The 27,774-nt window shown below is 47.1% G+C and overlaps 2 protein-coding genes across 3 annotated transcripts; one reads left to right on the plus strand and one right to left on the minus strand.

Annotated features, from left to right (window-relative positions):
• Positions 1–91: 91 nt before the first annotated feature.
• On the plus strand, positions 92–1,547 carry LOC143368411 (uncharacterized). Its single transcript, XM_076811110.1, has 2 exons — positions 92–479; positions 703–1,547. The coding sequence occupies exons 1-2, from the start codon at positions 473–475 to the stop codon at positions 1,305–1,307; spliced, it is 612 nt and encodes a 203-aa protein (XP_076667225.1). The 5' UTR covers positions 92–472; the 3' UTR covers positions 1,308–1,547.
• Sas (stranded at second) lies at positions 1,373–27,774 on the minus strand. 2 transcript variants are annotated; one of them, XM_076811097.1, is made up of 14 exons: positions 27,303–27,774; positions 10,280–10,795; positions 9,680–9,973; positions 9,039–9,231; positions 8,742–8,956; positions 8,310–8,665; positions 7,603–7,864; positions 5,022–6,281; positions 4,332–4,530; positions 3,504–4,002; positions 3,069–3,429; positions 2,654–2,847; positions 2,252–2,433; positions 1,373–1,999 (listed from the first exon to the last, which is right to left on the minus strand). In XM_076811097.1, the coding sequence occupies exons 1-13, from the start codon at positions 27,415–27,417 to the stop codon at positions 2,338–2,340; spliced, it is 4,560 nt and encodes a 1,519-aa protein (XP_076667212.1). In that variant the 5' UTR covers positions 27,418–27,774; the 3' UTR covers positions 1,373–1,999; positions 2,252–2,337. The 2 variants fall into 2 exon arrangements, with proteins under 2 accessions (XP_076667212.1, XP_076667213.1); XM_076811098.1 differs by lacking the exon at positions 1,373–1,999 and having other exon boundaries at positions 2,009–2,433; positions 2,629–2,847; positions 5,379–6,281; positions 27,303–27,773.

Raw genomic sequence — 27,774 nt, forward strand, 5'->3', positions numbered from 1 at the left:
TATTGGCGTGCTTTCACGTCGACAGTTCACAGCTTCGCCGCTCGCGCCACTAGCGTTTGTGTTCCTAAACTAAACAAATGCCTAAATCGCCGTTTAAGCTGGTTTAAGCGAACAAGTAAACAATGTTGTAGCTGAAAATGATTGTTTATTGATAGTAGAATCGTACGCAGTACGAATACAAACTTTTGGGATCACGAACTCGGGACATGATGCAGTTCCTTTGTTCGTCAAGATTCCAGAATCAGTGATGTCACGGATTCAAGCAGATTCAAGGACGTGACTGGGCAGTGGACAGAGGTCAGTGTGTTTCGAGATGCTTAAAAATTCGGGACAAAGCAAATACCAACGCACTTGCTGTCGGCTATTCGAACCGTGAGGACGCGCATATCGAACAGCGGAAATATTCTACGCATCGCGCCGGTTTCCTTTCACCTTCAAGTTTCTGGAGCGCTGTAACGCTTTTCGAGGCAAAATGAATAGTGAGTGGATGATCTTCTAAACTTATTTCGAACACCTTATATACGAATGATACTGGTAAAAATGGTTTATTGTCGATTTTGCGTTTCGCGATCGTCATTCTTCCGACGTATTATCAGTTCGCTGATTAAGTACGCACTCGAGCAAGTTTAACGGTCGATGTTTTTTTAATGGCCACTTTGACTGGTTCAAAATAATGTGTTATATTTTATTCCTCTTCCACAGAATTGGTGGCTTTGGTGCTCCTGATCTGTTCCGGGGTCATAGCAGAAGATTGCCAAAGCGATAAGGAAGACCATTGCCCTGCAACAACTTCAGCGTCTTTGGACCAAGACACTGACTGGAGTAAGGCTACTACGATCTACGACTTCCATGCTCGAGACATCCATGGCAACGACGTACCGCTGGACAAGTACCGCGGGCACGTTTGCATAATCGTGAACGTCGCCAGCAACTGCGGGTTGACAGACACGAACTACAAAGAGCTGGTACAACTGTACGAGAAGTACAGCGAGAAGGAGGGCCTAAGGATCCTCGCTTTCCCATCCAACCAGTTCGGCGGCCAGGAACCAGGCACTTCCGAGCAAATACTAGACTTCGTAAAGAAGTACAATGTCACCTTCGACATGTTTGAAAAGGTTGACGTTAATGGAGAAGGTGCGCACCCGCTGTGGAAATGGTTAAAGTCACAGGCGAGTGGATTTATAACTGACGGGATCAAATGGAACTTCACTAAGTTCATTATCAGCAAGGAAGGCAAAGTCGTTCTGAGGCACGCGCCGACTACTGAGCCTCTTCAACTAGAGGCCGAGCTGCAGAGATACTTTTAAGCTCCGCTATACTATTGCATGCCTGAACACTGTTTCAACCAGTGGTACTACAATACTCGATGTCGTTAAGACTGGTGTATCATAAAATTGATCGATGGTACTTGAAGTCCTGAGATTACTTTCCATAGAGAGAATAAACCTTTGACCTCTGTTCTTTGTATCCATTTATGTATCCACTCACTCGATCTATGTATCAGCCGGATGTGATACAAATAAAGTACTGTTTTCGGTACCCTTAGAGATGGTTTTATGCGATTTACATTTAAACACCTGCTACGTAATACACCTTATTTATTATCATATAGATCTCTAACGATATAAATGCGAGCTGTACAAAATGTAGCTGGGTGAAGGCCCAGGGGAGGGGATTACTGGTCCACAACTTAACACGAAACACGTACCACAGACGTGTGAACTGATAACGATGTATAGGGAAACATTACAGTGCAGTGTGGCGCTCGAGTAGGTTTCCTCCGGTGAACACCGCTGCTTAAATCGTTAACTTATCATCTAACGCGATCATTAGTGTTGCACGGCGGCGCTATGTACAAGTTTTAATTACAACGCAATACCACTGACCGTAGTCGAGGACTGTTAGAACGATCCTTCCGATAAAGAAACTGCAAGTATACGTTTTAGCGATTGTTAGGCACTCTCTGGTATTCACCCTGAGCGTTGGAGGCACGCTGGTACTTGTGAACCTCTAGGCAGTGATCGGAACAACGAGTATCGTCGCTGATTGGTTGCCCCGATTTGGAGCAAAAGCGGAAGTAGACAAAGAAAGAAACTGTAAATAAGAAAGAGACAGAAATACTGACAGAAAAAGAGAGGGAGAAATACTGATAGAAAGAGATAAATATGGTTTAGGTTATGGTATTTCCGGTTTTGCTCCAAAATGGCTGCGGTTATACCGATCACTCCCTAAAGGGATCACTAGTTGGTACATACATCCCTTTTCTAACGCTGTTCGGGTGGACAGTACGACGATGGACTCTCATAAATAAATACAACGGAATAAATTACAGAACCCTCAGACGGTCTCCTTGGCATTGGTGTTGATAGTAGCCATCTCGTGCTCCGTGTTCTTGTTCCTGCCGTTTGATATCGTCACGGCGTCCTCACAGGTCTGAAAATGGTGGTAAAGTCCCTTACTTATTCTTCGCGCGAAAGGAATTACGCGTTAACAAGAAACGCATGCGCGGTGAAGCAGTTTTAATATAGCGTTCTCTAAAGCTCCAATTATAGAAGCGTTCTACCGACAGGAAGAGTATAATTTTGTAACTAAACGGTCTATCGTATTAAAACAATGAGAGTGAATTACCCATAGTCTCTTGTTGTAATTCTACCTTGTAGGAGGGATTGTCGTACGCAGATGTGGTTTTACGGGGGGATATGTCAGCCTTACTGCTGGTCCGTCTCTTCATCAGCATCATCAGGAGTATTAGAGTGGAAAGAATCGCGAGGGACGCTACGATGGCCACCACAACTAGAGGGCCGTAATAATCGCCCTCGTGGAGGGGCAGGGACGCGAGCTTTCCCGCTGAAAAATACAATTATTAATTATTGTCACAGAAAGACAGTTTTTTTTTCTACGTAGGACGAAGCAAGTATATATAGGAATCGGTAATTGAGAGACCACTTGCGAGAGAGCGGGATCGGTCGATTGCCCTCTTGCGGCAGAGTCGAATGTACCGGTACACCTTCATTCAGTGCTTATTCTTTCAGTAGACGAATTACTACACTTCCACTCGCTTCCCTTACCTTGTTGAGATATCGTGGCAGGCAGAAGGACACCCGGTTTGGTGACGAAGTCCTGCACGTTGCTCTTCTTTATCCTCCCATTCGTTAAGTAGACCTCGAGCCACAGGCGATACCTGGTGCCCGGCTTTAGATCGCCAATCACCGTCTTCGGATGCGAGTCTCTCTTAGCCATTTTGAACGTGCTCGTGTCCTCTTTGCCGCTGTCGCTCTGGTAGATCGCCCTGTAAATGTTCACGTACTTGTCCTCGGGATAGGGCACTCCACTCCACGTCACTTCCACGTCCGTCGACTTGATCGTCTTGATCTCCACCCTAACCTCGAAGGAGTACGGGTTCGGCTCCAACGATGTGGTTACTTGTATCTTGAAAAGGGAACAGCGAAGGAGCGATAAGAGAATTGCGCCCGCGTAGAGTACAAGAACCGTAGCACACTCACCGTTTTCTCACTGACCAGCTCCGTCAGCTGACCCGGGAACGGGACGAAGATAATGCCCACTTCGTAGGTGGTCGACGGCCTTAGGTTCTCGATCACGTAATTCCTCACCGCTCTGTGGATCAACGGTGTGCCAGAGTAGACCTTGCTGTCCTGCTCCTTGTACCTCAACTGGACCCCGTCGATGAACTGCAACTCGTACTCCGAGAACTTGTTCCACATGACGTTCATCCACGTGGAGTTGGTCTCCGTCACGCGGAGCTCGGCGTCCACAGGAATTTGAGGGGGCAACGTGGTCACTTCCGCTCGTTTTTCCAGAGTACGCACGCTGTAGATCTTACTCGTGGGGCTGTTGGCCAGATCCTTCAGCTTCACAGTGATCTTCACCTTGTACTCGCTCGAAGGCTTCAGGTCTCCCAGCTCGAACTCCAATTGCGGAGTTGCGATCAGGTCGTTCGGCGGCGCGAACACTTGAGCCTTCCAGGTGGACGCGTCGAAGTTTCTGTGTAGCAGGGGATATTCCTTTAGTCAATCTCTGTCTTCTCCATCGACACAGGGTGTCCTACCTATAGCTACTATTGTGAGATAAGGAATTCCTCTAAGAGGGAGCTCGGAATAAGAGACCTCGGAGGATCGACTTTGTATCATAACTGTACTCACCCATTTAATAAACTTCATGATATAAAAAAAAAGTTAGGCGCCTGGCCAGTAAGCAGAGGATCCGCAAGATCACGGGTTCGAGTCCCGTCACCCCGAGGTCCCTTTTTTTCCGTGGCTCCATTGGGAATTACAAAACCTATTCCTACACTATTGAGTCTGATGGTAAAGTACGTTTTATCATTGGTGTATCGTAGCTCCACGCGACCATGAAGCCCCACCAGAACTTGAGGCACCGTGAACACCAGTCGGACGGTGTTTTCATCCAGAGCCTCGAGGATTTGCACGGTGACTTCGTCAGAGGAAGAAGCGACTGGGAAGCCAGGAATAGCACCAGGCAGCGGGAAACCAGGAGGCACGTTGTGCTCCATACCTAAATTCCACGAAGATCGATCGTTATATACCTACTTCTCTGTACAACTAGTCTCCACGCGTTCTCCATCCCTCAGAACCTTTAGAAACTCCTTCGGTGACGTTTAACGGTATCCAATGTCTTGCGACTTTGAATAAATACTGGGCTTGATGAACGCGAGCAAGCGGTCCCAGGAACCTCTCCTGACCCGTTAAATGGTCAACCAGAGGTCCCTGCAGACTGCAGACCGCGTCAAGATACACAATCCTCATTCTACCACGAAATTCTGATTTCATCCCCGAAAACCTACGGCAACCAATAAAAAATAGGTTTGTCTTACGGATGAACTACTCTACTTGCACAACAAAGTTGCATAACTTTCTGAACTTCCTGGTCACCTGCCTTCCCTTCCCAGTTTCACTCTCGCCTAAAAAGAGAAGACTAAATCTCGCGGTGCGAGGTGTCCCACGGAATCTGTCAAAGTAAATGTGTGTTGCTGATCAGGGACGAACCTGACTGGTTGGGCGTTTGTGCAGCGAACGGGTGGTTCATGTGCGTGAGTCCTGAATGCGGTAAATGAGCGTCAATGTGAAGGGGCATGGTGGCAGTGGGGCCGCCGGCCACATTATGAGGTATGGCTGGCTGTCCGGGATAATGTTGGAACGGTCCGGGATTGGGATCGTGCTGATTGATATGTGCCAGCAGCTCCTCGATCTGCTGCGGCGTGCTGGGTATGTCCTGCGTGTGTACGTGATAGGTGGTCTGGCCGTTTTCGTTCTTTTGCGCGTAGACGTGAGGCTTGGAGGGTTTCTTAAGCCCGGCTCCAAAGTACCCCGGCTGTATCTGATTGGTAGGCGAGTGTTTCTGACCAGAGATCTGCTGGTGGATGTCGAAGATGCCTGGGTGACCATCCGGAGGTCCGTGGTCTAGGTGAACCAAGCCGGGATGTTGCAGGTTTATCAGATGGTAGAGCTCCTCGGGTAGGATCTCCTGCTCGGGGTTGCGCTGTCCCTGCTTCGGCCGACCGGGGAGTCCCATAGCAGGCTTGCCTCTCTCGGCCTCGAATACGTCACTCGGCGGTGCCTTTTTCTTCGGGCTGACTGGCACGATCACGTTTGGGTCGACGCTGTCCTGACCGAGCAGGGACCCGTGGTAAGCTGGCCCCACCGCAGAGTTGTCGAGCTGGGGGTCCAAGCCACTCTGAGGGACGTTGATAGGCGCGAACGCGAACCCTGGTCCGAGGTCCCGATGGGGGTTCAGTGGTATGAACTGAGGCTGATCGGTCGGTGGGCCAGGCTTCTGCGGTGACGGTAGTTTATTGGGATTCAGGGGACCTGGCAGGTGTTGATTCTCGTTCGAGTGCACGGAGATGGGTATATGCTTGTCTGGGAACTTGTCCGGAGCTAGTGGGCCGGGGAAGTAGTCGTCTTTGTGGGGTTTGGAGAGCGGCTCGACCGGTTTCTTTGCCAAGTCCGACTTGGACTTGGTCTTCTCCTTGACGAGGGGCGGGGGTTTCTCTGTGAGAGGGGGCAAGTGGAAGACGTCCTCGACGCTGGGACGGGTGGGTCTGTAGTCGGGATTGTAGGGTCCGTTGTAGGGTATCGTCGGGTGTCCAGGGTCCATGGGGTAATGGAAGAGGCCGTGGGTGGTGGCGTCCGGTTGCTGGCTGGGCTTGGCCGATCCCGACTTGTTATTCGGTCTATCGTCGATCGGCGGCCGATCGAGCGCGTCTGTGGCCGTGGGGTCGGGGAACGCGGGCGTTGCGTTCCTTCCTGCAATAAGCAAAGTCTAATGTCACAGAACAGGTCGTCGAGCCGCGTGCGCTGTCCGAGCATCGTCCATGCATATTTACAGCAAGAGGACATCCAAGTATGTACAAGCGTGGCCGTACAGAGCATGCATTTACAGCACTTCCTGGCCCGGGGACCGCTGCAAAGTGTTTTGCGTTAGAGGCGGGAGTACGTTCTACGGCGGGCAGCGTCTCCTCCCCGCATGTTCGCTCTTCAGGCTTCCCTGGCCGGTGATAGAGAAACGGGAGGAAATGGATAAAGGGCAATGTACAGTGTTTTAGTTCCGGTCCGCGTCGTCGATTGATGAAAGTGTCTCGAGTGATATGAGATGGTGCGCCAGAAGAATCTCGCGATTCGCATTCGCACTGGAGCATCCCAGTCAGGTCCGCGCGGCTACAACCGTCACCCCGTTAAATCTGAAGGATCCTGTTCGCAGCCACTTTCAGACAAAACTGACGTCAACGATTTGCTAAATACAACCTGCTTCACCACAGCCACCGCCACCAGAGGATCAAACGTTTACGATCCAACCACCGCTTCAACAAAATTCTACTTCCCAGAGACCTCCAGGATAGATCTACAGGGTGTTCGAAGAAAATTCTACCAAGTAAGGGGACGTTTATGTTGGAGCTGCGATAGAAGCTAGTGTGGGGCTTTAACTGAATAAACAATTGTTTAAATAACGGATCACATAAAAACTTACTTTAAATTTACATTCTTTGACGAATATAATTAATTCTTTCATTCGACAGTATTTTTTTTTAACTTTGATTCGTTGTTCGAAATTTGTTTTAAACAATATTTTTTCCTCGTCTCTGATAGAAGCTATAAGAGTGTCGATCAGACGTCGATAAAAGCTGCTCAGAAATATCTGTCTTCGATTCTGAAGAATAATTATTATCTTCAAGTTCCGAAAAATAAATGAAAAGTAATACTTGGTTCTCGACGTTTGTATCGTTGGTTATCTAGTTAAACGTAGCTCTGCTCACTGCTTCAGTGTAAACACCTCCATTATAAAACTATATAGAATGTATTTCTACGCTTCGCTCTGATCGTCGCTCTCATCGTTCATCGCAGCTCCAACACAAAAGATACCCTTGAAACGAAATCACTTTTCCCGATCGATACAGCTTCCATATAACTTCGAACACCTTGTATATTCCCGCTCTTAGAAGGAAGATCGCGAACACATTCAACCTTGTTGCCTGAACGATCGATCTTCCGCTGGTAACTCCTCAAAGAGCCCGTGCCAATTTGCGAGTCTCCTTTTCCTTCGTTCCGTGTGACAGAAGCGCGGATTTACCTGGTAGCTGGCCAGTGGAGCAGCTCCACTCCTTGCAGCATTCGTCGCCAGGTAGATGTGTCAGGATGACCTGATAAGAGGGACAGGGCATGGTTGCAGGTGGCAAGGCTGGGACAGGCGGGCAAGCCGCCTGGCAGGACACCTTTCCCATCTCGCAATAGCATCGCTTCTCGCATCCGGTCACGTTCGACGGCAATTCGCTCCAGTTGTCGTATGTCTTGCCCTCGTAATTGCACGAGCCATTATTCCGGCAGCCTACTTCCTGCGAGCGTGATGATCGTTTCAGTTTGGAAGTCAGTGCGAGCTTATAACTATCTTATGAGGTAGGTACGTGCTATCAGATTTCAACCTGATTTCCAGGGGCGGATTTTGAGATTTAGCGATCTTAGGCTAACAAGCGTCTGCCGCCCTTTCCATGAAATATTATCAAATATTTTAATGGAAAAAAGTCTAGACAATCTCCAAATTAATTCAATATGGCTACTCACGTGTGAGTTTTTGATAATTTGGTATATGAGAAAAATGAATTGTTTTTTAAGTTGTCTCAAGCCCCTGTGTTTAAATATTTCCCAATTTCTTTGGAAGCCCAAAACTTGGCGCTCCCCAAAATTTGCCGCCCCTCAAGTTTTGGCGCTCTAAAAAATTTGACGCTCCCCAAAATTTGCACCGACCTAATATTATACCTTGTATTTATGTATGATATTTACTTGGGGGCAGCAGTGCGGTGGTTTCGGAGAGAAGTTGGGCGGCACGGTTTCCCAGTCCAAGCAATGGGGGTCGAGCACGTCGAGGCCGAAGTCCGTGGGGCACTCTATCGTGGCGCACTCGGTCTTCCCGCCCTCCGAGCACATGCAGAACGAGATGCACTCGTCGTACCATTCCGCCCCCACCTTGTACGTTTTCCCCCTGTGGCTGCAGGAGCCCTTGTCCCCCGTTTTATCCGAGATGTTCGTCTTGATCACTTCCGCTGGAAGGACGACCTGCAGCGCGAGACCGGTTCGACTTCCTTCGGTCACTCGCACGTAATACGTGTGCGCCGGCTCTAGATTCGATATGATCCCCTCTGCAATAAAATTGAACAAAGTAGAGGGGTGTTTCTTGATCTCCGACCACAGACCTTATTTGCCTTCATCCCTCACCTTTATCAGGCTTCTGCTGCCTCCACACATGATTCTTGTCGGATATCTCTACGGTGACGTCCTGAGGGTTCTTCGCCGACAGTTTCAGCTTGATCGCCGTCGAGTTCAGAACCTTCACATCGGTCAGGTTGACGGTCAGATCGTTGGAGGTCTCTGGTCTGATCTCGTGGTCGCCCAGGGTGACGTCGCACAGGGTGATCGTGCAACAGGAGTCCCTGAAAGAGGACGTCATCAGTGGAATGTCAAAACGAATCCAACGAGGAAGGGAACGATTGGTAATGGATGATAGTTCGGTACCTTGGATCGGCGAGGACCACGCAGCGGTCGTGCTGATTAGTCGCTGTGGTGGTTTCGTTCGGTGGGCACCTCGGTTGACACTTGAGAATGCCACCTGCTTCGCAGACGCAGACCCTGGAGCAGCCATCCTCGACCCGCAGGCCCCTCATTATCGTTTTGTTCGCGAAGACGCATGTTTCCTCCGGTTCAGGCGCTGGAACAAGTAGCGAGAAGTGAGTAATGTGATTTTCGACCCAAGTGTTCATCTTCTTTTGTTAATAAAATACAAAACGAGACAGTAATCGAAAAACCCTCTCGACAAGTACTAGACTACAGTCTGAAGAATATTCGTGCAAAATTTTATTCCAATCGGTTTAGTAATCTCTGAAATATTTTCGGTACCGCAAATGCTGTAACTATGAAGATGCGCCTTGAGCCTTGAGAGAAGGGGCTGCTGTAGCACCATTTCTTAAGATATCAAATTTCTTTTTTAAGCGAATACAGCTTATTTTATACACAACAAAGTGTATATCTTGATTTTTAAATACGACGTTTCTTTATATGAAAAAAAAATCATAAAAATGATCCTAGTTTCCCTTAACAGTCCGTTCTGTCTGTTTGCTGGTGGTTCATAGAAATGAGACCCCAAAAGGCAGGCTCACCCGAATCTGCAGCGCAGACCAGGATCGCGCAGCAGGGTTCCTCGTTGACCAGCTTCTCCTGGCACAGAGGATCCACGATCCCTCTGTTAGCCCTGACGTACGGCGACGAGCAGAGTGGCTTGCAATCCGTCGCTGTACCGTCCTCCCCGCATACGCACTTCTCCTCGCAACCCTTCACGATTTTCTCCCCCACAGCGTACGTACGATTCCCCTGTACGCACATCGTCACCGTCGGCAGCAGCGTCGCGGAGATGTTCAGGGCGGTTTCATTGTGAGGCGCCACGTACTCTCCACCTGCACAGTGCCACGTTTCACGATATCAATATTGGTAACGAACAGGGCCGACGCGAGTTGTGTGTAATATGTGGAGCAATCCACACTTGAGATTTTACTGTGTGTAAAATTCCACATTTCGAAATTTGGAAGACATTTTACCATTGTTTATTTTTCATTCGCGTACTATTGTTTTTTAATCTTTTAATTTCTAGCCCCCTCCTCTTAACTCCACACTTGAGAAAAATTTGCTCCGCCGAGCCAGGTAACGAGCGGTGTCGAAGTAGAAAAATATTTTTCTACTTGTACAGGATAGAACGTAGTCACCTTCAACTTCTTTGTCATCGTCGTCCATGCTAACGTCGCTGAGGTCAGTGATGTTGGAGTGCAACGAGTTGGTCGGCTCTGGGGCAGAGATGTTGAGCGCCCTACCCCTAAACGACGCCGTCTCCTCCGTCATCCGCGCTTCCTCGGTAGTACTCGCTGGCTCCGGCGCCGACGAGGATTCGTTGGACGTCGGCGCGTCTACCGTGGCCAGGATAGGCTCCCCGCGAAGGAGTAAAGGAATCGTGACTCCCATCGTCTCCACCGATCTCGCAGTGGTCTCGTCATCAGACTCGGTCGTGGCGTCGTTGGTGTCCCCACGCTTCGCGTCATCGTCCTTGAAGGACTTCTGGTACTTCTGATCGGGCTTGACCTTGAAGTCTAGTGGCTTCTTCTTGGGCTCGACTGTGGTTTTGGAGTCCTGCTCCTTGGTCGGGTACTCGGACTTCCTGTCGATCGTTTCGTTTCTCGCTTCGGCGCGAAGGGGCTGGACACCTGGTACCTCGGTAGCATCGACACCTACGAGATTCAATGGCTTAGAACACTGGATTGAAATTTGATGCAGGACAGTGTGTTTTATATTGTTTTATATAAATCGGTTGTGGGCAGTTGTAGGGGATCCTGTGTGGTAGCTTAGTATTTAACCCTTTGTCGTCACACCTTCTTATAATTAGAAATTGGTCACAGGAGGTTCACTGCACCCCACCGTTATTTTTGAGTTAGCATTTTCGTATTTTTGAATTTTTTAACTTTTCAGTGATAATTGTGCATTCGTAATACTCATACAATTATCCTCTAAGAGCCTTTGTCTACAAATGTAAGCTTTGATATGATGAAATTTGTAGTTGAAAAAATAGTTGTGGAAAAAAACGATTTTTTTGTTTAAATTTCCCAAATTTTTAATATTAAGGTCTAAAAATGTACAGAAATATTGGCCAAGACCAAAATTCTTTTTGCCCGGGGTGCGATACACCCCGTGTGACCACGAAGAGTTAAGCATAATTTAAATATGTATCCGAAGTTAAGTTATGTGTAATGTGTGAGATTTTTGTGGAGGAACGTTGGTGAAAAGAAAAGAAATTTGGTTTTTATTCTTTAAATATATATTTATAATCACTTAATGAGTTCTATTGAATTTATATTAAAAATATTTTAACTCTGTGGAGTTAAAAAGTTATAAGTCTACTCTTTCGCTCTGTTCCCTTCACCGTTCAAACTTCGCCTGCCTCGACGGAGCAACGAAGGAACTAGCGTTCCTGCTCGAGAATGCTTTCTCGAGAATTTCTCGAGAAATTTTATAATTACTAATTTCTTATTTCTCGAGAAACTTAAGTCTAGGGAAAATATTATAAATCTCATTTATTTTCGTAAATGAATGTATTACTAGTTAATCGCGAACGTATAACCACTTCTACAATTTATAAATCTTATTAATAACATTAGAACCTATATGAATTCCAATAGAAAATCACAGTAGAAGATTCGATATTATTAACTGCTGAAGGTGCTCTTAAATTCTTATTGAAAAATTTAGAAAAATTGTATACTGAGTTAAGTATCTAATGAGTTTCTTCTGGCGATTAAAGAAGAAATATAGAAAAGAGGAGATAAGACTATTGTATCTCGTATAAAATTTTTGCATGATCCAGAATATCTTCCAAAATGGTCAACAGACGCAGTTTTTCATTTAACAGCCAAGATAGCTATATATAAAACGTCAAAATATAACAGTAACAGATTTTGCCACAAAAAAATAGATTCGCTGACGCTACATTAGACACATTGTGCTATTTAAAAATAAATTTTAAAACCAAAAAGTAATGTTTCGCTTTGCAGAAATTTTGCATTAAATAAATAAATTTACCAGTTATATTTAATATCTATTTTTCATTTACACAAGTTTTGTATAAATTAGACAGGAATAATGATTTAGTTAAAGTTTTCTTATGTTTTTGATAAATATTATCAACATTATTCCAGCAATATAATTTTTGCAATATTTTTTTCAATTTCTCGAGAATCCTCGAGAATTCTCAAGAAATATGATCTCATTTCTGATTTCTCGAGAAACAAAAAAATATGGAGAAACCAGGAACGCTAGAAGGAACCTATAATACATTAGAACCAAAGTTGCAATATCGATCCTCCCGATCCTTCAACCAGCATGTACCGCAATTATCTCCGCGGATGCGACGGCCAGGCAATGTCACCGAAAGAGGTTCGCGTAACGGTAAAGCAAGCACACCATGTACGCCTCGTGTTTGGCTCCTGAACTTGAGCGCGGTGATAAAATCGACCTCGTTAACGTTCGTCTATCGGTTATCGTCTGCCGAGTCGCAATTAGAGGGCCCGCGGCTCTGATTACTCCGCGGCACGCCACCACCAGCAATCTCTGCCTGATTGCTCACTTCTAAATCAACTTTGTCTCTCGGCCACGATCGAAGAGTATTCGGCAATTACAGAACTCAGGACCGTTCGTCGTTAATTTTATCCTCGAAGGAGTCGCCAGGCGGATAAGCCACCGGTGCATGCAACCAGCATGCGATTTCAGGTAGGAACGCCGCGCCACGGACGTTTCGCAAGCGAAGATCCGCCGGCGATACTGCGACCAGGCAGAAACTTTCCATCCGGGGCTGTCCGATGAAAATGCGCTCGTGCTGTTACGTCAAGCGACCTGGCCTGGCCCGATCGTCGTTCCCATCGGCCGCTTCTTTCGCGATTTACTGCCGGTCGTTCGAGTTTTTGCGGCTCGGGCGACCGAGCCCCTCTAGGATAGCGTAACAGTACCGTGGCTGCTTCTAGATCGTTTCCCTCGTAAAAGAGTCTCTATTGGTCGTGGACTTTAAAAATCTAGCCAAACGAGGCCGGATTAATTACGAACACCATTTTGGGTCCTTCGGAAACTCCGTAGCGTCTTCGACGGCCGAAGAATTACAATCGAAGATGGTTTACTCTGTATCTATTATGAATTGTCTTCGAATTTCTCCGCAATTTCCGAAGCAATCCAATCCCAAGTTGCTTGTCGGTTTTGTCGATTTCTGTGGACGTTCAGCGGTCAACTGTGTGCAGGCTTTTTGTGCATGGAAATTTTGATGGTCGGTGTTGCTGGACGAGCAGGAAGCCCGATCCACCGGTCTCTATCGAAAGTCGAGACGGCCGTGACTTTTATTACGGCATGAATGGGGAAGCGTAACGGTGCGACCGGTTCACACGAGGCCAACGTTCGTCATCAGGATCCACCTGACGTGGTGGGCCGTTGGAGGAGCGTAAGTAGGTGACGGTCCCCTTTTCCATCGTCTGCATATGTATCGCGGATGGCCCGAAAAGGAATCCGGCCCCCTTCGTATCTTAGACACCTTTCCGAACAGCCGAGCGCAAAATGCGTGATTAAAAGCACTTAGGTAAGTAACCGTTGCTTAAGGGGTATTTGCGGGTTTGAGATTTCAAAAAATCTCTTTTTTTATATTTATAAATCGAGAGGTAGATCTTAAGAATGTTAAGTTGAAATTTCATAAAGAAATTCGAAATATTTTAAGCTAAGTTATATCGTTAAGCAAAGCAGGGCATGCGATCTACCTACGCTCGATATTCAGGGGAAATACAATACTTTTACTAGCGTGCACGATTGAAAGAAAACTAGACGTCGTTTTGTCTACAATTCTTTTGCAGTATCTTTGTACGACTTCAATCTAGTGGACCACCGACAAATGCTTAATACTCGCCGATTTTTTCTTTTTAATTCAAGAAAATAGGTGCCAATGGTAAGTTTTTATTCAAATCCGCGCCAGTTTGGGTTTTCCATTTTTTAAAAATATTTTTAAGGGCGTCTACTAGTTTTAGGTCTAAACTTTAAACAAAAAATTTGCTTTTTCACCCGCTCTCTATAAAAACAACCTAATCTTTTCTATGACAATATAAAAATGGGATATTATAGTGCAAACATGGATTAATAAAACGTAGAAAGTTTCATCAGGAACTCTTGTATAGTTATTTGCAAAAGAAATCCTAAAAATTGTATCATTTTTTGGCGCCCAACCCGCAAATACCCCTTAGGAGCGAAACGGTGCTTGGACTGGATTAATTTTATATACTCCTCCCCATAGAATCAGGCGTGCCTTTGAAATTCAGTTTTGTAATTGCCGAGACTTAGTTGAGCCGCGGTTGATTTAATCGAATAACAGTACAGCTTCACTCGAGGGATCTCAGACAGATCTCGCGCGTCCCGAGTTGAGTTCACCGCGTGAAAAGGATCCATTGCACCGAAGGTCGCCCGGTGCAACGATAGCCATCGACTGCATCGCCAACACTGCACTCGACCGTTTCAGCCAGAAAATTACGGTACACGCGCTCAATGTTTGGTAAATCGCGAGCCATTCTGGTGAACGGTATTTCTTTCTTCCCTTGCCGGGAACGCGTAGTCTCCTTGGGACCCAATATGGCGCCTAAGTACAGTGGTCCCCGGATTATCGAGAAAGATTTAGGACCGGAGAATTCTCCATAAACCGGGGCAGGGGAAGTAGTTTGCGCCTAATAAACTGACCCTTGTCAGGACCCTCGCTCGAGCCGTCTGACAAGGAGACTAAACGACGTAAACCGAGAGTGAGTGAAATAGCGCACCAGCGGGAGACCCTCGGTAAACGGCGAATTGAGATTCAGTATTGAATATGAAGATGTTCATATTACTGATTACACTTTGATGGGAGTATTACCGATGGATTAGTGAGTTTACGTCGACGAAAATGAGGCTGCATTTAAGCAATCTCCAGCAAACACTTTGCAATTTGGTTAATTGGCTCGGATTCGTGACTGCATATTGAACTTGATCCCATCGCTGTGACACTCAAGATCGAATTGAAATCATTCCCTCCGATACATAATCGAATATGATCGTTCAAAGTATCATTAGTCGACATGTTGCATACTAATCTAATTTCCCTGAGTTAGTACCTACTAAACTGTGAACCATTATCACCAATTAGGAACCAGTTACGATTTACAGTTGCAGTAACGATCTGCTGCGAGCTTGAGCTATCGATGATACCCAGGAGTGAATACATAATTGGGACAAGATTGATTTCTTCCATGGATCTCTTTCCTCATTTAAAGCCAGCATGTATATCAACTGTAAATAGATTAAAAGGATTACCTTTTATATTTGTTCTGTTACTTTCTGTTTTTGTTTAGTAGCAATGCTTGTTTCTCTACTGTACCTTCTTCAATGGGTCTTACCCGTTCATCGTAAATAAATAAATAAATAAATAACAGTAATTAGAGATTGATAAATTAAAGTCACTTTGCGAAGAAGAACCTTAGCAGCTGCTGCCAGCTTTATCGCGGATCCGCTTGCCAGCACGCAGGTCGATTTCGTTCCCAAAGTGGCCGTGTCCGCAGGCCAAGAAAGCCGTGGAACGCGGAATTACTCATCGCGCGTTAAAAGGATCTCCACTCGGCTTCCCCGTCGCCGGAAGTCCCAGGTTGCCCGTGAACCCACCGAGGAAAGCACGTTCGACTGCGTCGGATCCACCGGCACACTCTCCGGCATATTTTCTGCTCGTTACGCAGCGCAGTGACGCAATCGAACTTGGCGTTTTCGCGAAGGAAAGGTTCGTGTAATTAACGAGCTATTCTCTGCAGTTACGTGGCCATTTTAGTTGATGCTTCGACGGCCGAGGGGCTCGTAGAATGCTCTACGAAAGGAAAGTGTATATGTTCTTGCCTAGCAAGGCTGCGATTGTTGCTCCTCCGCAAAGACAACTGGATGGTTTAGCAATTCCCAACTAATGATTCTCCTAAAAAGGCTCTGTCTTCAGTTTTAGGCGTTCCCTCTTTGAAAGAATTTCCAGAACACTCGAGCATCATTTGCGTCACTGTTCCCAGAATCCGTGGTCATAATAACGAGCAGAAACTCTCCAAGCTGCTTCCGTCCTTACTCCCAGGGACCTTGAACTATGCTGCTTCTTGGTAGAAGAACGACCGCTCGCGCAGGGTCTCGGCTGCAGCGAGGCGCACACAGAAACCAGATGGGATAGTTTCTCCGAAAGGCTTCGACACTAGCGATCCCTTTCGGATTAAACGCAGTTTAACCGCTCCGGGCCCGGGAAACGAACTTTCTGCGCTGTAATCGACCCTTTGCCACCAGCAAATTACTGTTCTCCCTTTCCAGGAAGTCCGTTTACCATTGGCAAACGCTTCTTGGCGTGATTCGAGGGGCGGGAGGGAGCGGGGACGTCGGCGGCTTGAGGTGGCGTTTGAAGGTAATCAGTGGGGACAAAGTGCGCTGGGAAAGGTTTGAAGTGTAAAGCAGCGTGGCCGAGGCTCGCCGGCGTTCTCCGCGCAGGATAAATGGTAGGAAAAAAGGGGAACGAGACTGGACGGAGTAGCCAGAAGGCAGAGCGAAGAGGAGGGAGGCTAAAATAGTCGGTCACCGAGCGTGCCTGTGGCCATACGGTATTCTATCCTACTTGCTACTCGCTGCACGATCATTATTTCGTGTGGTACATCGCGTTTCGTTGGTCAAGCCAAACCATTCGTGGCGAATCGTGCTGTTGATGGTCTTCGTTTGGGACCGGGGTGCGAGCGAATTCATCTACGGCTCTGTATTTCTGCATTTGCAGTACCCAAAATTGAATACGAATATGCACTGTGTTGCAGATCACAACAGGTCTGCGATGCGAAAACTTTTTTCAAAAATTTTAGCTGTATTTATTATATTTCTGGGTGCTGAAGTCGAAAAAAGTGGGGCAAATCTGAGGATATTTTTGCATTTAGAAGCCCAAATTCAGATAATACCTGCATAAGTTTTTAACAATATTTGTATCACCCTGAATTGATTGAATTGCAGCTAATTGCTGACTCTCCCCCGTTACATCTCTTCGTGCAAATAGGCTCATGTTATTTTATTTTAGCATGATTTATTTTGGGTTAATTGTATGCAGTTGGGAATCTAATAAATACGTATTATCATTATTATTATTACTATTCTTCTTCTTCTTCTTATTTATTAGAATGGAGGAAAGAATGCGTTGAAGCGCAGAATTAAATTATCAAGCTTTAAGAAATTCTTCTCCTTTTGCAAGATTCCGTAATAATTAATAAATAATAAGGCTCGACATAAAAAAAATTCTACAAGTTTAAAGATGCCTCCTCATATCCCAAAAGAGTGGGTAATCCAAATCAACAATAGTTTTAAAAAAAAATCATAAATTTCAGTTACTTTTGGGGTGTTACACGAGAATCCCCTCAAACGCAGCGTGGAAAGCCGCTTGGCTGGCCAATTACGCGAACACCGTCGAATGGCAAAAGTGTTTCGGAAGAAATGCCAGGAGCTGCACGCGCTACTTGTTCCGCGCATGAGGATGGCGTTACATTTCACTGGCCGGCCCGTCAGACTTCTCCCAAGCGACTTTTACATTCTGCACGTGACTCCTGTAAACTGTATTCTTTCGATCGCTTTATAGAAAGCTCCGCAAACCCCGAGACTCCGCAATTTGCGAGGTTCTAATACACTTAAAGACCGTCAGTCACGAAAGAGCGGATGAAAGTGCTCCGAGATGATCAGACTCGGTGCGTTGCAGTATTTCGTAACTAAAGATGATTCTTTGTTCGTCCAGTTGCGCAAGATCGTCGACCCCATAGCAGCGTGATCGCAGAAGTCGTTTATTCTCGACGAACCTCCTAATTGTATGATCCCAGCGAACGGCTCTTTATTCTGTGCTCCAGTTGACCGCCGATTAATCGATTCCACGCTCTGCCGAGCCCAGCCAGCAAATTCTGCATCTTCGCTGCGGGATACTCGCGCCACGGAAGGCTTTTATCTTTCCAGTAAAAGCTTCTCTCAACTTGCAAGTCTTTTGCGCCATCTCTTCGCTTAATCGTTAAGGAAGCAATAAAAGCTTCGTGACACCCACTTGCAGATGGCGCGATATTACAGCCGTTGAATCAGAAGAACAATAGGAGATAGGAAGTAGAAAGAGGACGGTGGATTTCCTCCTGGATCATTCTAGAACGTTACAATAATAAGAGAGCAAGCGAGGTTGTTGCTTCTTGTGTCAGGTTACAATCCCGGGGCAATCTAAACGTTACGTGTCCCGCGCGACTTATGCTCCGGCAAAATTCACCGGAGAACCTGTCCAGGCCGGACTACGAGAAAAACGAGACTTTTAGTTTCTGAACTGCGTTTCACGGGGCCCGATAGCAAGCGTAACGCGGCGTTGCGAAGAAGGATGAAAAGTGTGGGGGCCGGAACGGTGGCATTTTAAATGTGAGAGCTACGCCTCGAGGAGGAATTCCTCGTTCGGTCAGACGTGCCACGGTCTGCGAGAAATAAACACGTACCTTAACCGTGCAAACTGTCGCCAAGCTCTGCAGCCTTCGCAATAGAAACACAAGCGACTTGCACTCTTCCACAGGAACACTCCAAAGGCTTTAGAATCTCTAAAACAGTGACACTCTTCAAGGCAGCAGCTACGGGTCTACGATAACTCTCGCAGGAACTAATTCGTAACACTTTTCGCGCGGCATCGCATGCTCGCGGTATCGCAAACTTTCGAGGGAACTCGCAGGCGATCCGCGAGTTACGTTCAATCGCGCCCATTGTCTCCGTTCTCTTCCCTCTTCTTCTCTCTTGGTTGCCGCGAAAACAAGCCCCATGGAGCTAACGGTTTCTGTCGGAGGAAGAACGAGACCGCGGTACCGGAATGCGAAAGGCAAATCGAATCGTCATCCTGCCACCGTGCACGATCGTATGCAGCTGCGTGTGTGCTCCTTAGTCGTGAACCGGTGGATTTGTAGGTAATCGGGCGACGCGCCATCTGCCTGTCACCATATTGCTCAGCGACGTCCAGCGAGTCACCGTTCTAATCACCGTAGAGAAGAATTCGTTCAACGTCGCAACGAGGACGTTATCCGCGGATTCCTTCACTTCTATTTTATCTCGTGGTGTATGTAGGTGTTCGACGTTTGGAAACTTACGATGCGACTACTTAGCAAAATAAATTAAAAGGAATTACTTTTATAAGGCTGCTTTTTTAAGTAATTCTTGTTTAACGAACATTTATACATGTATATGTTGGTTTTTGGGCGTTTATGTGGGTAATCTTTGTAAGTAAAATCCAAGTTGATATCTATGGCCGGTATTCATAGTCGCTACTTATTCTTAAGCAAATGCTTAAGCATGCGGCATCCTCTACTAACCTAGTAGCTAGTAAAGGATGCCGAATGCTTAAGCATTCGCTTAAGAATAAGTAGCGACTATGAATACCGGCCTGTGATGAATCAGTGAGTGACACAACGTTTATATTATATATAAATTGACACACAGGTAGGTGGCGCCCCGTTGGTTTCGGCATTTGTATAGTTCGGAAGAGACTAACTTGGAGAGCCGACGTTGGAGGAATTGGTAACGCGGTTGCCCAGTACGACGAAGAGGACCCCGCAGATCTTGGGTTTCGAGTCCTGTCGCCCCCGAGGTTTGTTTTTTCGCTTACATGTAATAAATGGAATAGTATAAAGGCTCCCCCAAACTAACGCGAATTTCGCCGCGCAGAGCGGATCCGCCGCGGATCAGATAACACTGCCCATAAGCCACCACGTATAAAAAAGCTGCTGCCTTATCTGATCCGCGGCGCGGAGCGGATATTCGCGTTGGTTTGGGGGAGCCTTAAGACGGTGAATAAATCTCGGCTGCGAGCGTGTTGTTTACACGCAGCGGACGGTGGATTCGTGGAATGCATAATGTGGAATCTGTTGCGCATAGCATCCTTCCAACGCAATCCGACTGCAAGAAACAAAGATCCATTCTTCGCGCGTATTCGCACGGAATTTTATTCAACGAAGGGCTTCTAAGAGCGTCGTACACCTAGGATGAATGAATCACGCCTGCATCGGAGACAATTCCGAAATCGCACGGGACGATCGTGTTCGCGATTGATCAAGCCTGCAAGATTCAACGCTGCTGCAGTGTCTCGATGCCTCTTGACGCGAGTTGCTTCACGATTCCTGACTCGACTCCATCGAGGTCTCCCGTTCGGAGAAAGTAGCAGCGAGTGACACATGCAACGCGTCGCCATTTCACCCTGCGCAGAAGTCATCCGAAATCGGGTCAAGGGCGAAGCTTTCGTGATTGATAGGAAGCAGCGAAATTGGTCGCAGGTCTCTTCAACGCTGAGGAGAAAGTTGTCCAAAGATGTGTTGTCTGTTCGGTCACTGTACGCGCGGAACAAATCCACCTTCGTCTAATTACCTTTGTCTTCCACCGTCCAGTATACGAACGTAGAAAGCGAGCGGAATTAATGCGATCGGGCCGATGCGGAATTTCTAAATTTCACCAGAAACATCTCATCTGCTTCTCACGAAAAAAATCCTTCTTCGATTCAACAAGGTGGATCGCCCGTTTCGATCGCGATTATTTTTCACGCCGCTGGGAATCGAAAGCGAAATACATATGCCTGACGACTTCTCCGGCTTAATCGCGGTCGGACGGACTTAACTCTTTCCCCGAAATCATTGATCCTGGGTTGGATCCTGCCCTGATCCCCGGGGAGATCACGAGCGAGGCGATTTTCGCGCTGCTCGCGGAATTTCATCGCGCTGTCCTTTCACTCCGCTGCTTCGAGATGCCCCGCCCTTCCTGTTAACCCCGCGGATAGACCGTAAAGGTTGGATAATAGAATCGAGTGCAAGTGTTTCATAATGCAATTCATCGCTCGCGAGCGTCGTGCGCTTGGAACTTGGCGATTCCAACGCGACGCTTGGGGATAGTCGATCGCTCGCGTGCGGGCGTTTAAATCTTCAGCCTCTGGCTCTCAATATTGTAACGCTTTTGTGTTACTGATACTGTTAATGTAACTGTATCCATTTCTTATAAGTTTTCGTGCGCTGAAAACGAATCGCCACCACTCTCAGTTTATGAGAAATTCGATTTTGAAAAAAAAAATGCAAATTTTCAACTTTGAACATCTTTTGCGTAGAAACAGTAATAATTAATCGGTTGCTTGTTCCGTTATATTAGTCTATGAACCCTCCCGAATACAACGATACAAGTTATTAGTGCATTATTATCTGTAGAAAACAGCCAATTGTGGATATAAAAGAAGGATGCAACTTTTGTTTAAACTTCTTTTCGATATCTCTGACCGTTCACGAGATTTTCTTTCCGTTTCCACGGAAAAGAAAAGTCTGCATTTTTTTTAAGGGGTGATTTCACCTCTAAAAGTTTCATAATTTTCTGAATTTCAGAAACACATACAGGTCTTTCTACAACACACAATTATTTTCTTCGCGAATTTGACCTGTATTAATGCAAAAAATAGAAAATTTTGTGATGCATTTGGGTAATTGTATTCTCAAGCACATTTAGCAACCAAAACAAATAAAATTTCCTAAATAATTGAAAGTCAGGGAAGTATTCTCCCTTTCCTGAAACTTTTGATATTTAGCACTTATAGTATTTTCTGCAAGGACCCTTCAATTATAACTATATCCAAACACTACACTATATTTCTTTTGTTTTCTATAATTTTCATACCACAAGCGCGTACATTTCTTTATAATTCTGTTATGTACAGAGGGTGTTCCAGCACGTTTGCCACCTGTTCCCTTTTCCTCAACTGTCTCCTACAATATTAAAGCACCGCACGCGAGCGATCGCTTCTATGCGGGCGTTAAAATCCCCTTCCCCCTAATAACGTCTATCGACGTTTCCGTTAGAATAATGTTCCTACCGCCCCAGCGATAAAATTCTCTTATCGAACTGGTGCATTCGAGCGAATGCATGCAGCTGCACGCCTTACCGTGGGCTGCGAGCATTCTGTTTCGTACTTTCATTCATTATTCCGCAATATCTGGCACGATCACGCGAAGGTGTACAAAAAAGAGTAGGTACATAATGGGGGATTCATTTTGATGCAGAGCGCCGATTGCTGTAGCAGACATCGCGTCGGATAGAACGTCTCTGCGTGACGGAGCCAGCCTAAGCTCGAAGGCAAGACGAGCAACGAGCACGAAGCAACGAAGAGTTCCCTGCCCTCTCCTCGCCGATCTTCGTGATCTAGGCGAGGAGCATGTAATACGCGCGCTCGCGTGTAAGGGACTTAAGTAACCGTGTACTGGGTGTACTCCGATGAACCGCGGCGTTCCAGTGGATAGAGTTACACCGGTGGAAACTGTTCTCTCTACGCGCAGTCGCCCAGCTTCCCCGTTCGACGGCCGCCCGAAGGAAACTCGCAGTTTCCTAGCAGAATCGAACGCTTTCGGAGATAACTCGATTAACGCCAGCGTCCAGTGGCCATTAAGTGAAAGTCGCCAGATGGAGAACAACGAGACGGGAAGCTCCGGGAATCGGACTTAATTACGGTAATTGCGAGCAGGAACGATTGCTCCTCTTTTCCCGAGGAGCATCCTACTTCACCAGCCACTTTGAACGGTACATACGACGCAGAAGAGGAAGCTCGGCTGCGGGGAGTGTCGTGCGAGGCACCGAGAAACCTACCCAGCCGCAAACGTCCCTCTGGTCATTGATTTTAGAGAAACGATCGACGGGTTACGTAGATGATCGAGGGTTACCACTGTGAGATGCTATTACGGAGATACCGAGCGGGACTATGCCCGCGTCGAGAATATAGCGGAGGGAATACGTTCACTCGCATATTTATGGTACCGTTAACCAGGTTACCTCGCCGAGTACACAGGCTATTAACGATACTCCAGGCTACCCAGTCTCGAGCCTCTGTCAAACAGATGAATATCCATCCGAATCGAGCAAATGGCTTCTCATAATTTCACGCTTTCCACTATATCCCAGGTCAGCGTAGTTGTTCACAACGGCTGTTTCCGTTTAGTCACCCGTTACACGGACGCGTTTGCCCGCTTGACCAAGCGAACCGGCGCGTTCCTTTCCCCCCCAGTCGATGAAATCAGGATTATTTCGTGGGAAGAATTATCGCGGCGGTGTCAACCGCGCTCGAAGGAACAAGTCTCGCGGCTGCCGATCTGCACGGAGACTCGTCCGAATCTCCTCTCCAATCGCGCAACGCTGCTCCGGCGAGTTTCGAAACCAGGCGCACTCGCTCTAATTGCAACGCGTCGATTCGGGCAGGGGAATCGCCGAAAATATCAGGAAGGTGATAGCGATCGGTACGGTCGCGCAAATATGGAATAAGATGCTCGCACGTGTGAACGTTTAAATGGGGAACAATCCCCGCGTGGGACCAGGAACAGCCGCGCAGTAGAAAGTCGCCCGCGTTACGCAAATTGAAAAAGATTATACGGTATCGCGGGGACGTAATCGTCAATTTAATTAGGAGCAGCCTGGGGACGCGTATCCGCGGAGGAGAGCTGCCTCGCGAGATGGTGCAACGTGTGGCTACGTGCGAGAGGATTCGAACGCGCCTTTCCAAGCGAGCCGAAGGACGGGGCTGGCTTCTGCAATTACCTCGCTCGGGATGCAATTAAAAATCTTTCGTTCTCGCTTTACCAGGCCAGGCTAAGTGCCCCGCCGTTGCCACGATTCTAGGCAGATCTCTGTGCGTTTCCGTTTCTTTCACTTTAATTGGGATAGCGCGGCAACGGAGGCTGTGTTCTGATAGCGATGTAATTATTACGTGGTAATAAGTGTAGCACAGGCAATAGCGATCTGGGAGGAACTGATAGCCACAGGATTCTGATCCTGATTAGTGAATGGGCTTGATAATCGTTCCAGGGCAGCTGTTGGTATTATTGATCGTGTTGGATACGAGAATAATTATTGACTGTGTTTTACTTCCATCGAGGTGGTCGCTTAACATTCTAGTATCCACTTTATTAGAGCACTGTCCACTTGCCAAACAAATTACTTAAGGGGTGACATACCCTTGACAGGTCAGGAAATAGGGTCGTTTTTATGATTTTTTTTTTCACAGAAACAAACGTCATATTTACAAATGAATATGCACACCGTGTTTTGTATTAATTAAGTTGTATTTTCTGCGAAAAACAAAATTTGATATCTTAAGAAATGGCGCGATAGCAGCCCCTTCTACCATTTGTGGTATTGAATATATCTCAGAGATTAGTGGACCGATTTGAATAAAATTCTGCAGGAATATTGTTAGGAGTATAATCTAATAAGAAGACAATTTTTCGATTGGTGTCCTGCTTTGTTTTTTTTTATTAACAAAAGAAGATGAAAACTTAGGTAAAAAATCACACGCTTGACTTTGAGTAACTGCCATTTTTCAAAAAATAAATTTAATCACAATCGGCGACGACAGGTACTAGATTATAGTGTTAAGAATATTCGTACAAAATTTTATTCGAATCAGTTTACTAATCTCTGAGATATTTTTGGTACCGCAAATATTCTAACCCTGAAGGGGCCTTGGAGACATGAGGCTGCTATGGCACGATTTCTTAAGATAAAAAATTTCTTTTTTAAGCAAATACAGCTTAATTTACACACAAGGGGTATACTTTCGTTTTTAAATATCCCGTTTCTTTATACGGAAGACAAAAAATCATAAAAATGACCCTGTCTTTCCACCTGTAAAATGTATCTAACCCCGTAATGGGCACAGGAACGATTAAAATCATTGGGTCCTACGAGGTGACCTACATCTTCGCGTAAAATTCGTTCCATTGTTTCGTTAATAATCACGGTCGTTCTGCGGTCAACAGCAAAGGAAAGAAGAGGAGCACGACGCACGGGGACGACTCTGTCGAAGCAAGTCGAGGAAGGCACGAAGAAGCAAAAGGGAAACGGAAGAATGGGGCCTCGGAGAGAAAGGTGGACCACGAAATTCCATTCAGATCAGCTCGGCCGAGGTTCGGCGAGCCGGTTGAAATAAAAGTAGAGGTCGATTTCGAGGAAGAACTTCGTCCTTCGTTATAATCCATCATTAACGGAAAACACACTTCATCAACCGATTCAACCTACAGGGTATACGATATTCCGGTTATTTTTATAGCCACAATTATGGAGACTACAAGCGTAAAGGGGACGTCGAGGCTAGGGAGAGCCTTCGCCGCAGGACGGTTAGTCATCGCGTTTCGTTATTGACAAAACATTCCACTTTTCTGGTCGGAGGGTTCGGTTGAATCATGCCTACCTAGCTACACCTGAATTATTGGGCTGGCGTGCGTGGCAACCCTCCTCGATGGCGATCGAGACGACGATAAATGGGAGAGTCAACAGCCTCGAGGGCTCGGAGCCCGTTTCTTGTTTAAATTAAACCGTCTCGGTTCAAAGAGGAACACATGCGGGCTTCTGACGAACAAACCCTGTGCTTCTTCCCTCGAATTTCTCAATAGAAGGATCGGTCCTTTCCTCTGGATGCTTTTACGTAGCCATTTTTTCAAGATTTCATGTTAGACTTCTCTTCGAAATTGGCTCGTGAAGAATTAAAGCCGTTTCACTTGCCGGAAAATAGCAAGGTCAGCGAAGCTCCCTATTTTTTCTCATCTCGCGGCAAGATCCCCGAGCGTTCCGCTCGGCGTGCCTTTATTTTTTCCCAAGGCCGTTCATAGGAGCGAATGCGTGTCGACCAGTTCGCCAACTGGATCCAGCTCTACCGTTAACGTGCCCCACGCATCTCCCTCTCTGACAATGCGGCTCCTCTTGGTCTGTTTACCTTCCCGATCGTCGCGCAAAACGGCCACGAGGGCCACGCGCCACCGCAGCATCGATTTAATCCACTCGAATCCTGTCACTTCTACGCACACCCCTTTCAGCAACAGATTCCTCTGTCGCTGGTGCATAATCAGAATGGTGCTTTGTTCTACGATTCGAATTCTCAGTGCTAGAAAGTTTGGAGGGAGCTGTCGAGCAACAACCACCCACGAAATGGCACCAAGAATAAGTTCTGTCACGGTGTAGACTTTTTTTCGAGCATCAAAGTGTCTTTCAAGAACCAGCTCTTAACTTTAATGCGCAGCAACTAATTTACTCTAATTTCCATTTGTGTACGCGCATGTCTTGTCACTTGTTACACATTTCCATCTTCTATTCTGTATATTTTACCTCCCACCAAAGGCTGTCCACCAGTATACAAATAAATTAATATTAAAGAAACAAGGAGTCCCGCCGTCAGTGCCGATTTCCCCATTGGAATCTTCCCGCGTGGAAAGCAATCCTCGCCAGCAACTTTCGACAAGGCAAACACGAGCTTACGGTGCACCATGCGTTTTTCCCTGCCTCCGCCGCGTGTCTCCGGGCAGAGAGTTTTACAGAAGAAAGGTTATTGCCTCTATGATCGTTAGAAGGAGCAGGTTCTTCCTCAACTTGGAAACCGCCATCGCGTTGCTTGTTTCCAAGCTCCATTTCTGCAATCTCCTTCGCTCGGAATCCGGCCACTCTCCGCTAACCGCGTCTGGCTAGCTCTTTCCAACGAACCCGCCGCGATTAACGCTCCCACGCGGTTCAATTCGATTTTCCCGGGGATCGCTGGCTCGGATACGGTGGCCCCCCCCCCGATTCGAGGGAAGTGCCGGATGGCGAGGCGGTGTCGCGCGATTTCCATCGACAGCTGCCGGTGGCCGATATTCGTGTTAGTGGGCGACCTGGAGATTTCTCGCGTCCTCCATCGGTATCTGTCTCTCCTCTTTTGGGAAAAATCTCTCCTGCCAGCCGGGAGGGAAAAGCTGGTCGCTTCGCGGAAGAGGCGAATCTCGGCGACCCTAATGCGTCTTCTCTTTCGCCGATGACATCAGCCGACGAACGAGGACGTGACAGAACTTTTCGCCACTTTTACGCTGGGGTACCGTTACGAGCTCGAGCGATCGGCTCTTTCCTGGCGGTGCTTCTTGCGGCGGTGCGCGTTCCACGGGTCGAAGTAGAGACTCAAGAGCAATAAGAAAATAATTGCAATGTTTAAAGTGAGAACTGTAGATTGCTAAGTGAAACTAAACGCCCCCCTCCGATCCGAATCCCAATCCCTGGCGATCTAAAGTCCAAGGACGAAAGCAGCACGCTGCAACCTAGCTGAATCCCAGAAGAGAGCCCATCAACGAGCAGGAGAACCCAGATAAACTAAAAATCACCGAAGAGGACACTCACCAGCGGTAGCCCCTGTCGTTGTCTCGACGTCGACGGCCGCCGAAAGGATCGCGAGCCCGCCTAGCAGGCAGAGTCCTGCTGCCGCGGACAGAAAGCATCTTTCCTGGATGCGCATCCTACCGCATTCTCCTGCACCGTTCTTCTGAAACTTGCCTGGAGCACCAGCACTCTGTCACTCGTGGAACCGAGCACTCGACGACGAACCACGCGCCCAGTCACCAGGTAGTCGCTGATCCTCTTCGAGGGGTTAGAGCACTGCTTAGGGGTGGGACTCCCCTCGCGGAGGGTGTGTCAGGTGGACACGGGCACACTTGGCAGCGAAAGAACGGAACGGTTCACTCGGTTCACTGGGTACGGTCGCGATCCGTGCCGAGGCCGGAGGTGAAGTGGATCTACGATCTACCTCCTCCTTGCTCGGCGCTCCTGCCTCGCTCGCCTTTCATTCCTCCTCTCCGGCCAGCCGGAGAATTCT

Source organism: Andrena cerasifolii, chromosome 4, assembly GCF_050908995.1.
Source record: "Andrena cerasifolii isolate SP2316 chromosome 4, iyAndCera1_principal, whole genome shotgun sequence".
NCBI classification, from domain to species: domain Eukaryota; kingdom Metazoa; phylum Arthropoda; class Insecta; order Hymenoptera; family Andrenidae; genus Andrena; species Andrena cerasifolii.

Coding starts and splice junctions, on each gene's coding strand:
- Sas (XM_076811097.1), bottom strand. CDS start 27,417: ATGCGCATCCAGGAAAGATGCTTTCTGTCCGCGGCAGCAGGACTCTGC. Junction 7,865..8,309: donor CACCGCACTGCTGCCCCCAA/GTAAATATCATA, acceptor TCACGCTCGCAG/GAAGTAGGCTGCCGGAATAA. Junction 4,003..4,331: donor CGATACACCAATGATAAAAC/GTACTTTACCAT, acceptor CCTGCTACACAG/AAACTTCGACGCGTCCACCT.